The following is a 23,098-nucleotide window of genomic DNA, read 5'->3' as shown; positions in this document are numbered from 1 at the left end:
ATCATCTGATCATACCGTTAGTAACCAGTTATGGAGCATATTACAGGAAAGGCAGTATCTGATTTTGGGACACAAGAAGAATGAAACATTTCTTTCATAAGAAAAGGAATAGAGTGGGAAGAATACACAACTGAGCACCTCAGAAACACAAGATCAAAGCTCCATTGAAGAGAAACAAATGGTTCCCCGAGACAGGCAAGCATCTTGCATGTTGAAAGCCTCAATGGATGCTCCTTTGGAGAGCAAAATGGTTGCTGTCTTCAAGTTGGGTACCAAAAGTCAATTCATTTGTGCTTCTGAATCTTTTTTTTTAATCATTCATTTCATTTTTGGCTGTGCTAGGTCTCGGCTGCTGCGTGGGCTTTTCTCTAGGTGAGGAGAGCGGGGAATACCCTCTAGTCCTGGTGCCCAGGCTTCTCAGTGTGGTGGCTTCTCTTATTACAGAGCACGGGCCCTAGAGTGCCAGCTTCGGCAGTTGCTGTGGGTGTGCTCAGCAGTTGTGGCCCTCTGGCTCTAGAGCACAACTGTGGCGCACGGACTTAGTGGCTCTGCGGCATGTGGGATCTTCCCAGACCGGGGATCAAACCCGTGTCTCCTGCATTGGCAGGCGGATTCTTTACCACTGAGCCACCAGGGAAGCCCCCCACGCTTCGGAATCTTAAGCACTCCCATCGAAAACACCTGATTTCTTTCCACTCTCCTGGTCCCATTGGCCTTTCGCAACATCCTCACAACAGCTACAGCTTCAGCTCCACTCCCCAGGTGCCGCTTTCACACCCTGGTCTTGACCGTCTCGGGTGGGAGGGTCAGGAACAGCTCTAGCACCAGCAGCTGCTCCTTCCTAGCATCTTAGACAACAGCGGCTCACAGATCACCCAAAAGCTGACACAGAACATCCTCAGCCTACAGACTTCCTCTGCATCGAACCACCTAAAATACTGGTGGGAAGTCTCAAACCTGGGGGAAACCATCTAACCCTAGGTTCTTCCCCCTACCTTAATTATTAGAACCACTATCTGCACTGGCTGAGTGTGCCCCATGCCCTGAGGTTGGGCTTCCTCTTCCTGGTGTGTCCCCTGTGCTGGGGAAGAAAGAGAAATCAGGGTGGTAGGGTGATCAGATGGCTCCCCACTAGGTCGTGGGGGCTAAACACTCCCTTTCCTGCTCGCCTCCCAGAAAGCTGGCTCTCCAGTCGGCCCAGGAGACTCCAGGAGAGTTGAGCTTTGAGTGGGTGGGTTTTGTGGGAGCAGCAAGAAATCCTGCCTTTTGAGCATCTCAACTAGACCTCGGGGTTGGAGGTCAAGAACGGGTTCCTTTCCTGTGTCTGTGTATCTGTACGTCTGCCTTTGTACTGACAGAATGAAGCTGAACAAAAAAGGACAACTTCAGAAAAAGCCAGCCTGTGGGGCAAGGCGCCTCCTTAGCCCCGCTTGCAGCGGGGCTGCACAGACGCCCCCAGCCCCAGGTTCTCCGCCTGGCCCTCCACGCCGCTAGGGTGTACCTCGCCCGGAATGCCTTTCTGGGCAGCAGCAAGCCTAGAATTCTAGACCCTAAATCTTCCGGGAGCAGCCGGCAAACCGGAAGGACAAGTTCATTAGCACCTCCCTGTTTGGTTCCACCAGCAGCCGCTGCAGCTGCGGTAGCACCACCATACTCCCGCGCGCCCCGCAAACCGACGCGCGCCTCGAAGCCTCTCTAGGCTTCCCGGGGGACTTCCGCATCGTTATTGTTGGTCCCGTCGCAGCCCGCCGTTCTGTCACTTCCTACGGGCCTTCTTCGCGCGGAAACCGGCGGTTCGCACGCTCCGGAGCGGGCGGAAAGGGCCGCAGCGCCCCCCAACCCCGCGCCCCCGCTGGATCGCGAACCGCAGAGGAGTTCGGCGGCCCCGGGTCCGAAGGCCACCGCCCGCCGCCCGCAGGCGACTCATCCGGGACAGAGGGGCGGCATGGAGGCCGAGGACTTCCAGGAGGAGCTGACCTGCGCCATCTGCCTGGACTATTTCGAGGACCCGGTGTCCATCGAGTGCGGCCACAACTTCTGCCGCGGCTGCCTGTGCCGCACGTGGGCGCCGGGCGGCAGCCCCGTCCGCTGCCCCGAGTGTCGGCGGCCGTCGGCGCCCGCCTCGATGAGGCCCAACTGGGCCCTGGCCCGGCTGACCGAGAGGATGCGGCGCCGGCGCCTGGGCCCCGTGCCCGCGGGCCTGTGCGGCCGCCACTGGGAGCCGCTGCGGCTTTTCTGCGAGGATGATCAGCGGCTCGTGTGCTTGGTGTGCAGAGAGTCGCAGGAGCACCAGGCCCACACCATGTCCCCAGCCGACGAGGCCTGCAGGAGCTACCGGGTGAGCCGGCCGTTTACGGGGCTGGGCTGCCGGTATATGCCCTGGGAACCTTTAGTGTATGCACTGGAGGCATAAACCTACCCTCACCCCCACCCCTGACAGGCTCAAAAAAGTGAAGAGACTCACAGATCAGAGCTGGAGTTTAAAACTGGAATTGGGAGGGCAGTGGAGGCTCAGTCATCATCGCAGAACTTTCCAGGGACTGGCCTCCCGGCAGCTGGGTCATCCTGAGGGGTTATACACCGGTGCTGTCCAATAGAAACAAAAGGAACCAGGCACATCTGTTATTCAAAGTTTTTCTAGTGTTGAAACAGGTGATGCTAATTTTAATAACTCATTTATCCAAAATATCCAACATCGATATGAAAATTATCAATGAGATATTTTAATTTTTTCATGACAGGCCTTTGAATATGTGTGTGCTTCACATTTACACACATCAGTTTGGGCTCTCCATGTATCAGGAACTCACATGGCTAACGGATGCTGTATTGGACAGTACAGGTTTTTGCCTACAGATGTCATCAACAGCTGATGATTTGGGAAAAGCCTGGCTTGGAGGGATAAGCCTAGATTTTGTTACTAGCTTCATCAGTTGGGAAAATCACTTAATGTTTGAATTTGGAGATTCTCTGTTCTACTTATCTTATGGGTTAAGAAGCTTCAGTTAAATAAATTAGTTTATCATACTCTGTTCCAGCCACACTGGCCTTCCTGCTTTTATTTCAAGCCTGTTCTCTCTCTCTACCCATACCTTCTGTCCTTTAGATCCTTTTAGATTTTAGCTTGAAGACCTTCCTTGATCATCCTTTCCAGACTAGCCCCACCCCCTTCCATTACTGAAGGTGTCACTCCAGTGGTCTCCATCTGAATTGGTATCTAGTAAGTACTCATTAAAAGCATGAATGTAATGATACAAGTTAAAGTGTATTGTAAACTGTCAAATGCTGTTCATTTTTATCAGCTGACTATAAACAGGAAACATGCAAAGTTAGACTGCTACTGCTGCTGCTAAGTCGCTTCAGTCGTGTCTGACTCTGTGCGACCCCATAGACGGCAGCCCACCAGGCTCCCCTGTCCCTGGGATTCTCCAGGCAAGAACACTGGAGTGGGTTGCCATTTCCTTCTCCAGTGCATGAAAGTGAAAAGTGAAAGTGAAGTCGCTCAGTCGTGCCTGACCCTCAGTGACCCCATGGACTTCAGCCGACCAGGCTCCTCCCTCCATGGGATTTTCCAGGCAAGAGTACTGGAGTGGGGTGCCATTGCCTTCTCCAAAGTTAGACTAGAAAGTATATATTCATTTCTTTATTCAGTAGCCTTTATTGGTACTTCCTGTATGCTAGGCATTGTTCTAGACTCTGGACATAAATAGATGAGGAAGACGTGGGTCTTGTTTTGTAGGGGATGTAAGCATATAGACCGGTAATTTCAGTGTATGTGAGTTATCAACATACAGAAGGTCTGAGATTAGAGGCATCAGACAGGAGTGAGGATCACCTTTACAGGGGACTGAAACATGAGCCCGCTCTTGATGGATGAGGTTGTTCTTTGCCTTGGGAGGGGGGCACATGCGAGGGAGGTTGGTGGGAGCTGAAGCTGAAGAAAGAGACAGGGTCTGCGTTGTGGAGGATCTTGTTCACTACACTGAAAAGCCTGAGTTTTCTCTTCCAGCAAATCGGGATCATTGAAGGACTTGAAGGCAAGGGAAGCCATGATTGGCTCTCAGCTCTTTGTTTTACCATGTTCATCGTGACGTCCACGGGGGATGAATGCAGAAGAGCAGTTAGGCTGTCGGTGCACCATTTGAAGCAGGAGGCCGTAGGGCCTGAATCAGTGCAGGACAGGGGTCCTGGAGAAGAGGCGGGTGTGGGTTAACTGAGTAACATTGTGACTAATTGTAATGATGGGTCGGGAAGAGAGAGGAGTCCAGGACCGAAGTCTGGATGTCTGGTGCTCACTGGGGACACGGTGAGAGTGAAGTAACTGTGACATGAAGTCCAGGGAGAAGGGACAGGAGGCAGGGGGCATAGGAGACTAGAAACACAGCATTTTAGAATTATCAGTCTATCCTTTTTTTTTTTCCCTTAGATTATTTTGTTTTAGATTCTCTCTCTATATATTAGATTATATATGTAGAAGCTTTTGCTTTAAAAATTTTTTTATTTATTGTTGTTTAATTGGCTGTGCCAGGTCTTAGCTCTGGCACCTGGGATCCTTGATCTTGGTTGTGGCATGTTCGATCTAGTTCCCTGACCAGGCATTGAACCCGGGCCCCCTGCATTGTGAGCACAGAGTCTTAGCCACTGGACCACCAGGGAAATCCCCAGGATTGGTCCTTTTCTGCACCCTCTTCTGTGTAATCACTGCTCTGTTTACCCACCTCCATCCCCACCCCAGCTGGTGCTTGTGGTAAAGAACCTGCCTGCCAGTGCAGGAGACGGAAGAGATACGAGCTGTATCCCTGGGTGGAGAAGAGCCCCTGGAGGAGAGCATGACAACACACTCCAGTATTCTTGCCTGGAGTATCCCATGGACAGAGGAGCCTGTGGGCTACAGTCAGTAGGGTCTCAAAGAGTCAGACACGACTGCAGTGACTTAGCACATACACATCCCCGCCCCGAGTTAACTTGAAAAACATTGGCTTGCTCTTGGGTAAAGCTCCCCTGTTTCCACCATCCCATTCTCGGCACGTGCACTGTGTCATAAGTGCTGGCGTTCGCTAAGTCTGTGGAAAATCCCCCCGTCTGTGCCCACACCTGCGCTCTGCAAACAGTGTGCTGGACGCTTTCTCTTAGGATCTGACACCTGAGCACCGCGTCCAGGAAACCTGCTTTGATGAATTCCTAGCCCACTCTGATTGCTCTCTTAGGCCACAGCAGTGGCTCAGGATCCACATTAGAGCCACCTGGAAGCACTTTTAAGACATTCTGATACACAGACAGGATAGAGGACCTTGGGCCTACATCTTAGTGCCTTCACTGAGGAGAGTATTCAGAGCAGAAGTTGCCTTTAATGGAGTCGTCGATGGTGGGAGAGAACGAGAGAACACACAGAGAGAAATAACTTCATAAACTTCAGGGAGCAAAGTGTTTTTTTGGAAAAGGCTTCCAAGCCCAGCACCTCTTTACTTCAAGCCAATATTTAGTCTGTTGACTCTGCTATTAACTCATTTAAGAAATATTTGTTGAACCACCCGTTTTGTGTCAGATGCTGTCCTATAGTGCCAGACCCAGAAAAGGAGTACAGTGATGAAAAGACCATGGAGCTTACTGTAGTCTGGCTGGGGTGGGGGTAGGAGGTAAACAGTAGACAAAGAAATAATCACAGATGATAATATGTGCTATGAAAGACATAGTGTGCCACGCCAGAGAAGGGACGAGGGCTCTAAGAAGGGCGCAGGCAGTCTTCTCTGAAGAGATGACATTTCAGCTGAGGCTTGATGGAACTATCAGAGGAACTGTGGGGAGAACATCCCAGGCAGTGGACAGCAAATTCAGACCCTGAGGCTGGGAAGAGCGGGACATCCCCATGACACTGAAAGAAGAGCGGTGCGCCCGAAGCATGATCAGCAAGGGGAAAAGTAGCGCGAGATGAGTTGGGAGATGCAGGCAAGAGTGGCGATCTGTCGGACCGCGAGGTGGCTGAATTTCCTCAGTGATGAGGGAAGCCCTTGGAGAAGCTCAGCAAGGGACTGATGTGACTGGACTGGTCTTAGAAGATGATTCTGGCTGCCCCGAGGACATTGGCTGAGAGACAAACAAGATTGGAAATAGGGAGACCGGTCATGAGGCTGTTGTATTGATAGCTGTCTGGACAAGAGGTGGTTTGAACAAGGAGGTGGCTGGGGGTGGCAAATAGGCAGATGGGCAGATTTGACCTGTATTTTGGAGGTAAGACCTATTTGCCTGGATTGGATGCAGAGGTTACAATGATTGAAATTCACAAAACCTCAGAGCTGGCATGGTGTTTAAGAAAAGAACATCTATCGTGGTTGCCTTCATCTTCTAGGTAAGGAAGCTGCAGCCTAGGAAATGTGTGAGACTGACTTAACCACAGATCTATAGCTAGTTGACGAAGGTCTAGACTGAAACTCAGATCTGATTTGAAGTTTCATGTCGTTTAAACTACATGATTACAAGTCAGAAAATGTCTTCATTCTATAAAATGGATGTTCTTTTGTTGTAGTTCTGTATAAACACAAAAGTCTGAAGTTAAATGAAGAAAAAGTGATTTTTTTGAACTTGTGGGTCTACCCAGCTTTGAAATGCTCGGTGTTGCCCTCCCGCCACCTTGTGGCAATTTCTGTTACTGCAGGGAAGAAGTTTTCTAATCTCCCCAAAGGGTTTGCCCAGGGGACCTCTTTAGCTGCCAGGATACAGAAATGCATAGGTAGCGTCTTGGGTAAGGGGGCAGCATAATTCATGCATACTGGAATCGCTAAGGGCTTTTAAAAATGGAATCTTCTTAGCAAACAAAAGTGAAAACTTGAAAAAAATTTCTTAGTCACATTCAGAGGAGCTGTTTATCTCATTAGAGGCTTCACACGCACGTGAGGTTTGACCCTGATGTGTGCCGTCTCTAACCTGTCTGCCTCTGCCTCTAAGGTCCTGCCTGACATTCTGCTACTAGCTGCTCACCCTCTGCAGCTTTACTCTGTTAATTCTAATTGGCTCGATTTTTTAATAGCTGATTTGGGTGTTTTAAATTACAAAAGGATATATGCTTCTTGTAGAAATCCAAACAAAACAAGTTTATTAAATTTCTAGTTCTCCCTCTGACTCCCTCCACCATTCCTATTCCCTAGAAATAAGCACTGTTAATAATACCTAGTTATATATCTTTCCAGATTATTTTCTATTCAATTATAAACATACACAGTTACACAGACACATGTATATTTGTTCTTTTCAAAACAGAATTATAGCGAGAGCTGAAATTGAAGTAGAGTATCAGTGTATCATAATTTAATAATTCCCCACTGATGGATAATGAAGAATGCTGCAATAAACATTCCTATATATATAATTTTTATTAGTGTTTTATTGGATATTCTTATTAGAAATAGGATTATTGCATATTTTAAATACTGTTAAATCTTGCCAGTTGCCCTTCAAAAAGGTGGGAACTTTAAAAAACATTTTTATTTATTTATTTTAATTGTAGGATAATCACTTTACTAGATGGGATCTTTTTGTTCTCCTACCATTATGGTGCCAGAGGTCTTCTCCCTTGCCAGTACTGGGTATTTATTAATTTTTGTCTACTTAATGAGCAAACTTTATGTAGTGTTTTGATGACCTGAGAGCAGACTAGTTCTCGTGCATTAACCTGTGGTCATCTTCAGCATCTTCTCAGTCTCATGTTTGGCCGAGGTGACTTTTAGCTCTTGAACAAGGAAGATGCTGGAAGAGATGATTTCCTACTTAGGCGTGTTTCTTCTGCTGGCAGGACAAACTTCTGAAGACTCAGTCTAGTCTGACAGCCAAGATGAAGAAAGTCATACATTTTCAGGACACGGAAGTGAAGAATGCTGCAGAGTGGAAGGTAATAGCAGAAGGAGCTGGGTATTTCTTGCCCTTTGTCCTTTGAGCCTGAGGCTGCTCAAGGGCTTTGGCTGGGAAGAGCTCACAGGGTCTTATCAGTTGTCAGGCTGACAGAAAAGGAAGAATGGATCTCTACCGTGGCTTTGGACCACACGCGTTCCACACCCTTCATCCTCAGACCTCAAGGGTGGTGCCCCTTTCCTTCCTGTAGTCCTCCTGGGTTGGCTTCTGAGGTGGGTGTTGATTTGGGTCTATGGCATTGTGGAAAGCAAATGAACTTTCCCCCCAGAGCTGTTGTCCAGTTGGGAGGTATGATGTGGGTACGCACCTGTATGTCTGAGATTTACCACAACTACTCACTAGGTGTTCTGAGGGCTAAATTAAATAATAGGTGTGAAAGTGCATTTTAGTTTGAAAACTATACGAACAAAGCATGACAATCAGTAGTAGAAACTCAGATACTACGAAGAACGAGTTAATACTATAGTATGAAGATATCAAGCAGGCATAGAGAAAGGAGTAGAGGACATTTGTAGGGGGTGAGCAGGAGCTTTTCTGGAGGAGGTGATTTGAATGAAAGGATTGTGGACTATTGGGGAGTCCCATGCAGGGAATTTAGGAGGAAGGACCAGGCAGAGAGAGGACTGAGCTAGTCTCTTGTGGCTGCAGGAGAAGATGAAGAATCAGCGAATGAGAGTCATCGCGGAGTTTGCAAAGCTGCATGTCCTCCTGAGTGAAGAAGAGCAATTGTTTCTTCAGGGACTGAGGCAGGAAGAAGAAGAGACAAAGAAGAAGCAAAGTGAGAACATATCTAGGCTCAATCAAATGATCACTTCCTTGAAGAAGCTCATCCTGGAGGTGAAGGAGAAGAGCCAGAGCTCCACCCTGGAGCTGCTCCAGGTGAGACCAGCAGGGAAGGGCATAGTCTCTATCTTTATCAAATTGTTAACATCACTAACTCATCTCCCTCTTGTCTTTAGAGCTGAGTGTCCTTCCTGGTAAGTGGGTTTAGTAGAAGACATGTTTTTTTCTTTTGCTAATTGTGTTACTATTTTTATTATATAATTAAAGAGTCAAAGATTTACTTTCCAAGGGAAATTAATGTGAAGTTTAGGTTTGATGAGCTCAGGTAATATGAGATACTTAAATTCCAAGAACTGTCTAGAACGTTTACAACTTGCTTGAGCAGTGAAGTTCCAATTCCATATTCAAACATATATTATAGCAGAATCTTTGAAATAACACATTTTTTTTGTATATGAATTCTTTAATTTAGGATGATGATTTTGAGGTGCATTTATGTTGAAGCATCGTATCATATTTGCATTCCCTTTTTATTCCTGAACAGTATTCCACTGCAGAATATACCTCATTTTGTATACCTGTTCACCAGTTGGTGGACATAACCCAAATGTTACTATAAAGGGTTCTGCCTTAATATTTGTCTGCCATTCTTTGTGTGGACATATGTTTTCATTTCTCTTGGTTAAGTAGTAGGAGCAGAATTGCTAGGCTATATGGTATATCCCTTGGACTGCAAGGAGATCCAACCAGTCCATTCTGAAGGAGATCAGCCCTGGGATTTCTTTGGAAGGAATGATGCTAAAGCTGAAACTCCAGTTCTTTGGCCACCTCATGCAAAGAGTTGACTCATTGGAAAAGACTGATGCTGGGAGGGATTGGGGGCAGGAGGAGAAGGGGATGATAGAGGATGAGATGGCTGGATGGCATCACTGACTCGATGGACGTGAGTCTGAGTGAACTCCGGGAGTTGGTGAGGGACAGGGAGGCCTGGTGTGCTGCGATTCATGGGGTCACAAAGAGTCAGACACGACTGAGCGACTGAACTGAACTGAACTGATGGTATATTTATATTTAACTTTTTAAGAAACTGCCTTTTTCCAAAGTGGCTGAACCATTTTATATTCCCCCCACATCCTCATTAACACTTGTCTGTGACTGAAAGAGTGTAGATGGAGAAGTAGACGGAGAGCCAGGAGACAGCTCATGTCATAGTGCCAAAGGAGGAAGAGGAGGGTTTCAAGGAAAGGATGGGTCAACGTTGTTAAATACGGCAGAGGGCTCACACGAAAAAAGACTGCCCTGTGTTAACCCTGTTGGGCTTGGCAGCGGGAGATCATGTGTGATGCTCACAAAAGCAACTGACAGAAAAGTAGCTGCTCACCAAGTTGAGTAACAGATCTCACGGCGAGGGTACATAACTTCTTTCTTTCTTCTCTTCACAGAATCCAGCAGAGGTGTTGACCAGGTATGAGCTCTTTTCTGCTTATGGGCGGTTGAGTAGATTGTAAAGATACAGGCCAAGCAGAGGGGTAAGGAGGCCTGGGCCCCACGGATCAGTCTGGGCACTGATGTGAGGGGACCGAGGGGGAGGAATCCTGCTTGCTTGCACCAGGAGGAATAGGAGAGTAGTCTGAACTCTGGGCTTGGAACCTTCGGTGGGAGTTGAGGGTCTTGGCCGTCCTGTTTGTCTCCTAAGAAGAGCAGCCTTCTGTGCTTTTCCTAGGTGTGAGAATCAGGATGTGAATTATTCCTTTGAAGACCTAACGGTGAAGACTGTGTGCCGGCTACCAATGATGAAGGAAATGCTGAAGCGATTCCAAGGTGAGCAGAATTTCAGGGAGTTGGAGCTCAGAGAATGAACATTGAGAGGAGTCTGAAAAGGAAGGAGAAAGCAGAGCATGCAGCCAACAGGAGGGTCAAGAAAATGGTAAATAACTACTTAGGGATAAATGGATATACGCTTCACTGAAGAACCATCCGTTTAAAGGTAAAGGACATTAGGATGTTAAAGGTACTAGTTACACAAAAAGAAAAGGACCTATTCTTTCTAAGAACGCATGAGCAAGTTGGAGAGACAGACACATCACTTAGTGCAGTACCGTGGGGCCCAGTGTTTACCAGTGGTATGAGTGAAATATCACAGAAGTGCAGGCTCTCTGCTGGGGCAAGGTGAGGAGGTTTTCACAGCACAGGTGTCAGTTGTTTGGGACTTTGAAGGATAAGTAGGAGTTTGCCAAGTGGAAAATGAGAGGCGGCTTCCAAGCAGAGGTGGCAGCATGAGCTGAGATGTGGAGAAGATAGAGGGGAGGGTGTTTGATATGACTCAGTGTAAGGTGCGGACGGGGAAAGGCAGGAATAAGCTTGAGAAGATGAGTGTAAGAACGACTGGAGGTAAACGGACTGGATCTCCAGAGAAGTACCAAGGCCTGACATGACATGAGCTGCATTCTCAAGAGCACATCCCTGATCAGGAGCCATGTTGTAGATGTCCACTTCCAGATAAAGCGAAGTGACAGGGGACTGGAGTTACTCTTGAGATGCAGTTGACCAAAGACACCCAAAATAGGCAATACATGAAACAACAGTTTTTAAAACACTGAACATCAGGCAGTGAAGGACAGTGATACACGGGAATGTGAACCGAATGAGCGGAGTCCTACGATGGCCCCAGCCTCCAGCCTTGAGGGTTTCCAGGCCACCTCAGGGAAGGTAACACAGGGGGAGCCAGGTGGACTGCCTCAGTTGAGGAGTGGTGCTGAGAGTCAGAACAAAGCAGTGGGAGTTTACAGAGTGCTGGAGAGGAGAGAGCTGGACAGGGAGAACCCTGATGGTTTACAGAGACGTCCTGTGAACATTCACCGGGGGACTGATCAGCACGTGCTTGTGAAGAGCTACCTGAGGTTAAGGGAATTTTCAAATTGGTTAGAAGGAACAGTTCCTGGTGCTCGCACAGGGCCAGGAGCAACGTCTGTTCCTATCAGCCCCTGGAAAGCTCTTAATTCATGGGGCACTGGGTAGAGTACTCAGGAAAATCTTGCCTCATCAGTGGGGATAATTAACCCTCCACTGAGCACTACTTTGGACCCACTTTACATGTCAGGAAAGCAAGACCCAAAAGGATGAAATTTATCCAAGTAACTGCATCCCAGGACAAAGCTCAAGAAGATGGATAGGTATTTTAAAAATGAGTCCCCAACAATGTACAGTCATAATGTGGCATCCCATCAGAAATTACCAGGCAGGCAAAAAGGTAGGAAACATGATGTGATGAGAATAATCAATTGAAATTGACTCAAGATTGACCAAGATGGTAGCATAAACATAGAAGGACATGAATGCAGTTACTGCAACTGTTTTGTAAAGATGCATATTGTGGACATGGGAGATATTCTGGAGATGAAAACTGTGAGATGAAGAATAAGCTGGTTGGGGCTAATAGGTGATTGGACACGAACTTGAAAAGATGGAGCAGTGAAAACTATGCAAAATGAAACAGAGGAAAAAAACTTAAAAAAAATGAAAGCCAGCTCAGTGAGCTGTGGGTCACCTTCATGCAGCCTTATGTCTGGTAACAGATCCCTCAGGGAGAGCAGAAGGATAGGGGTGAGACAGAAAATCAGCTGGAGAAACTGACTCAACTTTCCAAATTGGATGAAAACTGTAAGCACACACGTCTAAGAATTCAGTAAGTTCTAAATGAGAAAGATGATGAAAACCACACCAAAACCAGTGATACAGAGGAAATTTTAGATGCAACAACTAGAAAAGGACACGTTACATACTATGGAACAAAGATAAAGATGACATCCCAGGGCTCATTGGAAGCAGTGCTAGTGAGCAAGAACTTTAAAAAGACTGAAAGAAAAAGACTGTTTACCTAGAATTTTATTCCTGGCAAAAATAGACTTCAGAAACAAAGGTGAGATAAAGATGTTTGCAGATATACAAAAACTGAAGGAGTTTATCAGACCAGCACTGTAAGAAATGTTAGCAGAAGTCCTTCAAGCAGAAGGAAAATGATACTGGATAGAAGTCAGATCTATACAAAGGAATAAAAGATCTTCCAAAATGGTAATGTAAAGAAATATCTATTTTTGTCATTATTTAAGTCTCATTAAAGGTGATAGGGGTGGCTAATGCCTGTGGTAATTTGATTGGGGTATAAGGTACTCAGATATTTGGTCAAACATTGTTTTGGGTATTGCTGTTAGTGTTTTTAGATGAGGTTAACATATACTGGAATCAAGATTGCCTGTGGAAATATCAATAACTTCAGATATGCAGATGACACCACCCTTATGGCAGAAAGTGAAGAGGAACTCAGAAGCCTCTTGATAAAAGTGAAAGAGGAGAGTGAAAAAGTTGGCTTAAAGCTCAGCATTCAGAAAACGAAGATCATGGCATCCGGTCCCATCACTTCATGGGAAATAGATGGGGAAACAGTGGAAACAGTGTCAGACTTTATTTTTCGGGGTTCCAAAATCACTGCAGATGGTGACTGCAGCCATGAAATTAAAAGACGCTTACTCCTTGGAAGGAAAGTTATGACCAACCTAGATAGCGTATTCAAAAGCAGAGACATTACTTTGCCAACAAAGGTCCATCTAGTCAACGCTATGGTTTTTCCTGTGGTCATGTATGGATGTGAGAGTTGGACTGTGAAGAAGCTGAGCGCCAAAGAATTGATGCTTTTGAACTGTGGTGTTAGAGAAGACTCTTGAGAGTCCCTTGGACTGCAAGGAGATCCAATCAGTCCATTCTGAAGGAGATCAGCCCTGGGATTTCTTTGGAAGGAATGATGCTAAAGCTGAAACTCCAGTACTTTGGCCACCTCATGCGAAGAGTTGACTCATTGGAAAAGACTCTGATGCTGGGAGGGATTGGGGGCAGGAGGAGAAGGGGATGACAGAGAATGAGATGGCTGGATGGCATCACTGACTCGATGGACGTGAGTCTGAGTGAACTCCGGGAGCTGGTGATGGACAGGGAGGCCTGGTGTGCTGCGATTCATGGGGTCGCAAAGAGTCGGACACGACTGAGTGACTGAACTGAACTGAACTGAACATATAAATCAGGAAACTTGAGGAAAGCAGATTGCTTTCCATAATGTTGGCAAGCCTAATCTAGTCAGTTAAAGGCCTGAATAGAACAAAAGGGCTGCCTTTCCCCCGTGAACAAGGGACTTTTACAGCAGACTGCCTTCAGACTCCGTCTGCAGCTTTGGTTCTTCCTGCCTTGCGGAAGGAACTGGAACATTAATTTTCCCTGGGTCTTGCTGCTGTTACACACCATGGATTTGGACTTGCCAGTCACCATGATCACATGGGCCAGTTCCTTCTAATCTCTACAAGTACGCACACATCCTATTGGCTCTATTTCTGTGGAGAAGCTTGACAAATACAGTGGTTGTTTAAACAAACAGAAAATAATATATTCTTTTATTTTATAACAACAAGAACATGAATGTTGGGAGGGGAGAAATGAAGGTATACTGTTATACATTCTTACATGTGAAGTGGTATAATATCACTTGAAGGTAGGTTGTTAAGTGAAAGGTGTACCTTTGTAAACTTTATGGCAACCGCTGGAAACAAAGTTATAGCTAATAAGTCAACAAAGTAGATAAAGTGGAATCATTATTATAAAAACACTTGGTTAATCAGAAAGAAGGCAAAAAAGAGGAAAGAAGGACAGGTAGAAAATACAGCAAGATGATAGGTACAAACCTCATCATATTAAACATAAATGGTCTGGATATCCTGATTAAAAGGCAGAGACTGATTGGACTGGATAAAAAAATGCAAGACCCCACTAACTATATGCTGCTAGAAACACACATTAAATACAAAGACCCATACATGTTATGAGAAAAGATACATCATGCTGCTGCTGCTAAGTCACTTCAGTCGTGTCTGACTCTGTGTGACCCCATAGATGGCAGCCCACCAGGCTCCCTTGTCCCTGGGATTCTCCGGGCAAAAACAGTGGAGATACATCATGCTAACATTAGTCAAAAATCTAATGGTTATGTTATTATCAAATAGATTTCAGAGCAAGGAATATTACCAGAGATGAAGAAAGTCATTTCCTAATGATAAATGGGTCAGTTTATCAGGAGGATATAACAGTTCTAAACATTTACACAGTTAACAACAGAGCTTCAAAATATATTAAGCAAAAGCTAATAGAGCTGCACGGAGAAATAGACACACTCACAATTGCAGTTGGAATTTTCAATACCTTTTAAAAATAAATTTTAGAACAAGTAGACAGAAAATCATCAAAGACAGACTGAATAAAACTATCCGTCATCTTGACCACCCTGTTATTTATAGAATACTGCCCCAAACAACAGCAGAATATACATTCTTTTTGTGTGTACATGGAACATTTTCCAGGGTAGAACAAGGTGGGCCATAAGACATCAGTATTCAAAGGGCTTCCTTGGGGGTTCAGATGGTAAAGATGCAGGTCTCCCTGCAATGTGGGAGACCTGGGTTCAGTTCCTGGGTTGGGAGGATCCCTTGGAGGAGGGCATGTAACCCACACCAGTATTCTTGCCTGGAGAATCCCCATTGACAGAGGAGCCTGTGGGCTACAGTATTCAAAAGGATTCAGGCCATGCATAATATGTTCTTTGACTACAGTGCGTTTTGAAATCAGTAAAAAAAACAAACAAACAAAAAGCTTTGATAAGTCCCCAAATGTTAGGAAGCTAAATAACACACTTCTCAATAATCCATGAGCTAAAGGTGAATCAAAAGGGAAACTAGGAAGTACTTTGAACTGAATGAAAAGGAATTTGTGGGATACAGCTAAAGCAATACTTAAGGGGAAATTTATAGCACTAACCACATGTAATACAAAGGAATTTCTTAAACCAGTGATACCAGTTTCTACCATAAGACATTAGAAAAAGAAGAGCAAATAAAGCCCTAAAGAAACAGAAGGATGGAAACAATTAAAAATCAGAGCAGGAATTATTGCAACAGAATACAGAAAAACAACAGAAAATTAGTGGAACCAAAAGTTGTCTCTTTGAGAATTTAAATTTTATTGAAATGTATTTTAAGCAGAATGACTGGAAGAAAAAAAGACATATTACTAGTATCAAGAATGAGAGAGGCATCATTACTACAGCTTCTGTAGATGCTAAAAGGATAATAAGGAAATATTACGAGCAACTTTATGCTGATAAATCTGACAGCATGAATGAAATGGACAAAGTCCTTAAAAGACTCGAATGACCAAAGCTGACTCAAGAAAAAATAGATAACTGGAATAGTTTTATTCATGTTATAGTTAGAAACCTCCCAAAATGGCTTCACTGGTGATTTCACCAAACATTTAAGAAATATTTATTCTATACAAACTCTTAACAAAAAATTGAAGAGACTATTCCCAACTTGTTCTATAAGACCTGCATTCAGTTCAGTTCAGTCGCACAGTTGTGTCTGACTCTTTGTGACCCCATGAATCGCAGCACGCCAGGCCTCCCTGTCCATCACCAACTCCCGGAGTTCACCCAGACTCATGTCCATCGAGTCAGTGATGCCATCCAGCCATCTCATCCTCTGTCGTCCCCTTCTCCTCCTGCCCCCAATCCCTCCCAGCATCAGAGTCTTTTCCAATGAGTCAACTCTTCGCATGAGGTGGCCGAAGTACTGGAGTTTCAGCTTTAGCATCATTCCTTCCAAAGAAATCCCAGGGCTGATCTTCAGAATGGACTGGTTGGATCTCCTTGCAGTCCAAGGGACACTCAAGAGTCTTCTCCAACACCACAGTTCAAAAGCATCAATTCTTTGGCGCTCAGCTTCTTCACAGTCCAACTCTCACATCCATACATGACCACAGGAAAAACCATAGCGTTGACTAGATGGACCTTTGTTGGCAAAGTAATGTCTCTGCTTTTGAATATGCTATCTAGGTTGTTCATAACTTTCCTTCCAAGGAGCAAGTGTCTTTTATTTTATTTTTTTAAATTTTATTTTATTTTTAAACTTTACAATATTGTATTAGTTTTGCCAAATATCGAAATGAATCTGCCACAGGTATACCTGTGTTCCCCATCCTGAGCCCTCCTCCCTCCTCCCTCCCCATACCCTCCCTCTGAGTCGTCCCAGTGCACCAGCCCCAAGCATCCAGTATCGTGCATCGAACCTGGGCTGGCGACTCGTTTCATACATGATATACATGTTTCAATGCCATTCTCCCAAATCTCCCCACCCTCTCCCTCTCCCACAGAGTCCATAAAATCACTGCAGATGGTGACTGCAGCCATGAAATTAAAAGACACTTGCCAAGGAGCAAGTGTCTTTTAATTTCATGGCTGCAGTCACCATCTGCAGTGATTTTCGAGCCCCCCAAAATAAAGTCTGACACTGTTTGCACTGTTTCCCCATCTATTTCCCATGAAGTGATGGGACCGGATGCCATGATCTTCGTTTTCTGAATGTTGAGCTTTAAGCCAACTTTTTCACTCTCCTCTTTCACTTTTATCAAGAGGCTTCTGAGTTCCTCTTCACTTTCTGCCATAAGGGTGGTGTCATCTGCATATCTGAGGTTATTGATATTTCTCCCAGCAATCTTGATTCCAGCTTGTGCTTCTTCCAGTCCAGCGTTTCTCATGATGTACTCTGCATATAAGTTAAATAAGCAGGGTGACAATATATAGCCTTGACGTACTCCTTGTCCTATTTGGAACCAGTCATTACCGTGATACTAAAATCAAAGACATTACAAGTAAAGCGAACTATAGATCAATGTCCCTCATGACACAGAAGAATTTGAAAGAAAATTTTAGCAAGTTGAATTCAATAATGTATAATACATCACAATTAAATGGGATTTATCGAAGAAAAGCAGGTTTGGTTTAATATTTGCAAATCAGTGTAATTCACCACATTAGCACTTTAAAAAGATAAATTTGATCACCTCAGTAGATGCAGGAAAAAGAAACCTTTGTCAAAATCTAACATCTATGTCAATTAAGAAAAAACAAAACACAGCTCTCAGCAAACTGAAGAGACATGGAGGGTTTGGGAGGGAAGAGAATTAGGAGGCAGGCCAGGGAGGAAGTTATAGACACATTTGCTGAAGGTCTGAATGTAGACAATGGTGATGGGAGAGGAAGGAAGAACCCGAGGGATCATCTCAGAGGTAGAACTGATAGGACTTGGTGATTCATTAGCCAACGAGGGTCAGAGGGGAAGAAGAATCAAATAAAGTTAAGATTTCCAAGGATGAGCATTTGGGTGACGGTCATGTCCTTAAGCCTTAGAGAGCAGAGAAAACAAGATGTGTGCTTGTGAGGGGGGATTAGTCTCAAGAGAAGGGAGGGGACTTCGAGGCTCTGAATTTGGCTTGAGTTACCTGCTGGGGGCTTGTGGAGATGCCCAGCGAGCCACGAGAAACAGTAGAGAGACCTGGGAGGACACCCGTGTGTTCCTGTACAAAGAACCAGCCAGGTGACAGCCTTGGTGCTGGTACGGATTCAGCACGTTGGTATTTATTATTGTTTCTTCAAATTTTATGCTGATGGTGAAGACTTGGGGCCGTGGAATAATAAGCTCCCATTTTCTAGGCTGTAGTCTTTGAGAGCTGAAGGGAAGTGAAGACTTCAGGTTGCTAATGCAAACTGCACCTTGCTAGTCCAGCTGAGGAGCAGTTGAGGGGCAGTGAGGTGTCTCGTCCCTAACAGTACTTGATAGGAGGAGAAGGATGGAACTGAAGCCGGGACAGATGGGCATTTCTGGAGCAGGGTTAGTGGTCAGCTCTTCATCACTGATCTCAGCTCTCATTTTCTCTGCAGTGGCTGTAAATCTAGCTGAGGACACTGCTCATTCCAAACTTGTCTTCTCCCAGGAAGGGAGATACGTGAAAAACGGAGCATCAACCAGTTCTTGGCCACTGTTTTTTACAGCATGGAGCTACGCTGCCGGATGGAGAAATCCGCAGAGGACCACAGGCTTTGTGGAGCGATTTCAGCATTTACCCTGTGTTTTGGGGAAAAATGTTTTCACTTCAGGGAAACATTACTGGGAAGTTGAGAACCGAGGCAGCCTGGAGGTGGCTGCAGGGGTGTGTCGGGAGGACATCATGGGGATCCCTGGTGGCTCGACAATGTGCCCCAAGGCGGGAATCTGGGCAGTTGGCTGGAGCTCTGCTGGCTTTTGGCCCCTGACAGGCACCTCCGTGAGTCCTACCAAGCGAGAGCCAGCTCTTCAGCGGGTGGGAGTTTTCCTGGATCACGGGGCTGGGGAGGTCTCCTTCTACAATGCCGTGGACGGGGAGCACCTGCACACGTTCTCCTGCTCTTCCAGCTTGCGCCTCCGGCCGTTTTTCTGGTTGAGTCCATTAGCATCTGTAGTCATCCCCCCAGTGACTGGTGGGAAATGAGGTGATTCTCTTCACCTTGTACCGCAGGCCGGGGATACCCATTGCTTGGCCCTTATCTTTGACTTCATGCGTTTCCATCCTGGGTGGTTCATTCAGATTCCAGCCTCATGTTCTGTTCAGGCCCCTGCATGTCCTGTGTGTAGGCAGATGTGGAAGCCCCTGTGGGGTACCTTTCCGGTAGCTTGGAGCACTTTTTCCTCCCTCTCTTCTGCCTCTTCCTAATTGAACTGTTCGGGATGTGTACTCCACGTGCTTCGGGAGAGGCAGGCCCATGGGAGGGAGTCCTGGCCAGTGAGGTCGGGTGGGAAATCCTCCAGGGTGCTTCTGGGGAAAGTTCTTTAGCTTTTAGAAAGAGATGTTTGGGAAGACATAGCTCGTCTTCTGACGTCAGCAGCTGTACTGGAGTGAGAGGAGCATGGTAACTGTGGAGCAGGAAGGAGAAACGTGGTCTTTGTTGGCTTCATGAAACGGTTGGAATCTCCCTAATCCCGAGTTTCTTGTTATATGAGATTGTTGCTCCTTATTATGTGAGGCGGTTTTGGTTGCGTTTTGGTCATTTGCAGGCTGACGCGTCCTAACCGGTGCTGTTGTCACACGGCGCGGACATCCCACAGTGTAGGTTTCTCTCACTTTTTTGCCAAAATTTGACAGATTTATAGACTCTCTTCCTGTTCAGTCATGTGCTTCCTTTTCTTTCCGGTAAGTACCAGTACTGCTCCTTCTGGACGGGAAGGCTGGGGCAGCGTGCCCTGCTCTGCTCGTGCCGTTCCTCTCACCCGGCCACGCCTCTGCTTTGAGTGTTCACTGTGCTTTCCCCTTGTCGGATCCGTGTACTGTGTGCGCAGGGTTATTAACATCACCTGGCAAACGCTGGGAAATACTTGTTAAGTATTTGCGCTGGGCTAGCCTCTTCATGTAATGCCCCATGTGACTTCCACAGCAGAGATGGAAAATTAAAATTATTGCTAATAACCACCACTGCTAACCATTGTAATGTGTTTCCGCCTCGACTTTGAATAGATGTTCTGGCAATAATTTAACACGGCTTCTTACAAAACGTCCAGCCCCCTCCCTAACCCGTCTCCTCTGCTATGTCCCTGCCCATCCTGGCTTGTCTCCTTTTTCAACCTGAGCAGTCCTCCTCATTCAGTGATCTCTGCTGAGTTCTCCTTAACTCTCTAAGATACTTGCTCTTATGAGTTGATTTCTGTCCTCCAAAGAAAAGGATATGTTGAAGTCCTAGCTGTGAGTGTGACCTTATTTGGAAATTAAGATGAGGCCATTAGCGTGATGGCCTGAATGGGAAGGAAATCCAAAAGAGAGGGGACATATGTATACATATAGCTGATTGCCTTTGTTGTCCAGCAGAAACTCACACAACACTGTAAAGCAACTATACTCCAATAAAAATTAGTTAAAAAGATGAGGCCGTTAGGGTGGGTCCTAATCCAATATGACTGATATCTTTAGAGGGAACCTCGTAAACATAGACGCTCACACGCGAAAATGCCACATGAGGACAGAGGGAAGATGGCCGTGGAAGAGGCTGGAGTCATGCTGCCCCAGGCCGGGGAATGCCTAGGGCTGCTAGAAACTGGGAAAGGCAAAGCAGAATCCTCGCCTTGAAGCTTCTGAGGGAGTTGGCCCTGCCAGCACCTCGATCCCAGACTTCTAGCCTCCAGGATTGTAAGACGGTAAACTCAGCTCTTCGCCAGGGAAACTGTAGCTCTGGGAGCGGCAGTGAAGCCCCCAGAAGACAGTTTGGCAACCATTGTTTATCCTGCGCCTTCTCAAAGTGACTTTTTTTTTCTGGCTGTGCTCTCAGCTTGTGGGATCTTAGTTCCCCAACCAGGGATTGAAGCCAGGCCCTTGGCAGTGAGAGAATGGAGTCCTAACCACTGGACTGCCAGAGAACTCCCTCGAGGTGCTGTTGACCATCTCCGATGTTAACCGAGCCTTTTTCCCCTGCCCCCAGAATCGGTGGGTACATGCACTGGTGTGTAAGCTGCCCACTCTGTGTGGCCCTGGATAAAGTTCTGCCAAAGTCTTTTCCTCTGGAGGCCAGCCTTTGTTGCGGAAAGCACTGTGCACAGATCTCCTGGGATTTCTACTCCTCCTCCCCTGCCTAAAGCCAGGAGGGGATCGTTCTCAGCTTTTCACTCTGAGAATCTGGTGGGGTTCCTGGAGGCAAAACCCAGGAAAATAGGCAGCTCTCCCAATACTGCAGCTCCCCCAAAGCTCCCCACACTCACCCACCAGCAATTTGTCAAAACTGTCATTAAGTATGCCCACTAGGTTATGGCTCCAGTAGATTTTGGTTCTCTGTTGCCGGGAGCCGGCGAAAGACATTCCACTCGTGACAAAGGTCATGAGGAAGGAGGCTCGGCATACGCAAAGGCGGGATCGAGCCTCAGGAGTCCCCCCGGATATTCTCGAGCATCTACCCCCAAAAAACCAGAGTCTGCCTACTTTATTGCTTTGTGCTCTCACCTCTGACTTTACTGGGGGCTGTCCCCCACCATCATCTCACTCTCTCTGTCAAAGAGTTAACTTACAGCTCCAATTAATAAAGTTCCTGGGCAACTAGGAGTGTTTAAATCCAAACCCCTCAGATGGCTCTCTAACTCACCTGACAAGTTTACCCGGACTCCTGCAGCTATGCATACAATTGTTTACAGTCTCCCAGCCTCGAGGGGCATGGGAAGCTTAAGATATTCAAATAGCTTAGAGCCTCTCAGAGAGTTTAAAACTGCCAGTATAAAACTAGTAAAAGATTTCATTGATGAGCCAATGTTTGTTGCCAAGTTTCCACATCCCCTGAATTGTATCCTTGAATGTGTATTAATATAGTTGGTATGTAGAAAAAATAAGTAGTGGCCTTGGTGTTAGTAACTTTAGACCCTTAAGGTAATAAATTCTTTCCTTTGTTGTAAACCCATTACACATCTGCCCTATAGGAATGCAATTTTATCTTCGGAAGATAGCGCCAAACCTTAAAATAATTACTCCTAGAGAAAATAAGTCTTTGTTGATAAGTCTTTGTCAAGAGTCATAAAATGTTAATAGGCCTTCTGGCCAGAAGATGATGTAAATCACCTAAATCATTTGTATATGATAAATTTGCAGGAAAGAAACCCTGGTTTTTGATAAGGATCAAAGACTGCTGACTTTGCATCCCCTATTATCCTCTATGTGTAACTTAGGGTATATAAGCCCCTGTTGAAAATAAAGCTATGGGCCTTGCTCACCAAAGCTTGGTCTCCCCATGTCATTCTTCCCCTTAACTTCCAGCTGAGTCTCCATCTGGAGCGCGGATATCCTCTGCGACCATTTATTTGCCTGGGCTTCTAAGACCCACTTGAGAAGGTGTCTAAGTGGGGCACCTTCCACTATTCGAGAGGGCGCCTGCGGCCTCCGTGGTCAGAGCTAACCTGGTGTCACGGGTTATATTGATTTTCCACGTAAACCAAGCTACTCAGCTTCTTTTCTCCACTGAATTTTCCTACTGAGCTATCCTCATTCTATTATTCTTTATATCTTTGGTGAATAAATAAATAAATAGTCGCCGATGCCGTCTCCCCTTTGATACCCTGGATCAGCCGGGGCTGGACCTCGGCACTCTGTTAAGCAGATCTCAGCTTCGAGTCTGTGGACTTGTCTGTCTTTCCAGATTTTGGGGTGCAAGTTTGCCGTGCAACCTCAGTTCTCTAATTGGCCCCCAAAAAGTCAATGATTTTCAGTCTTTTCATCTTTTTCACGTCATAATGATGTGTTATGACTTCCAAATTCTTTACATGTTGGAGCTGAAACTGGAAGTATTCTTTTATAATTATTAAAATAGGTGGCTCGTAGAGCACTGTAATGGTTAGTTTTATGTGTCAGCCTACCTGAGTTAAGGACACCCAGAGAGCTGGTAAAACATCTCTTGGTGCAGCTGTGAGGGTGTTTCCAGAAGAGATTAACATTTGAATCCACAGACTGAGTGAAGAAGATTGCAGTCACCACTGCAGGTAGG

The 23,098-nt window shown here is 45.9% G+C and overlaps 1 protein-coding gene across 1 annotated transcript; it reads left to right on the top strand.

Moving 5' to 3' along the window:
- Positions 1-1,725: 1,725 nt before the first annotated feature.
- Positions 1,726-22,335, top strand: TRIM4 (tripartite motif containing 4). The gene is made up of 6 exons (XM_027527719.1): positions 1,726-2,338; positions 7,787-7,882; positions 8,551-8,781; positions 10,128-10,150; positions 10,409-10,506; positions 18,497-22,335. Exons 1-6 carry the CDS (start codon positions 1,946-1,948, stop codon positions 19,081-19,083), a joined length of 1,428 nt encoding a protein of 475 aa, XP_027383520.1. The 5' UTR covers positions 1,726-1,945; the 3' UTR covers positions 19,084-22,335.
- The last annotated feature ends 763 nt before the right edge of the window (positions 22,336-23,098 follow it).

This window comes from Bos indicus x Bos taurus, chromosome 25 (assembly GCF_003369695.1).
Source record: "Bos indicus x Bos taurus breed Angus x Brahman F1 hybrid chromosome 25, Bos_hybrid_MaternalHap_v2.0, whole genome shotgun sequence".
In the NCBI taxonomy this organism is placed as follows: Eukaryota; Metazoa; Chordata; class Mammalia; order Artiodactyla; family Bovidae; genus Bos; species Bos indicus x Bos taurus.
Note: the sequence above shows the minus strand (reverse complement) of the source record. Positions and strands in the feature narration are given on the sequence as shown.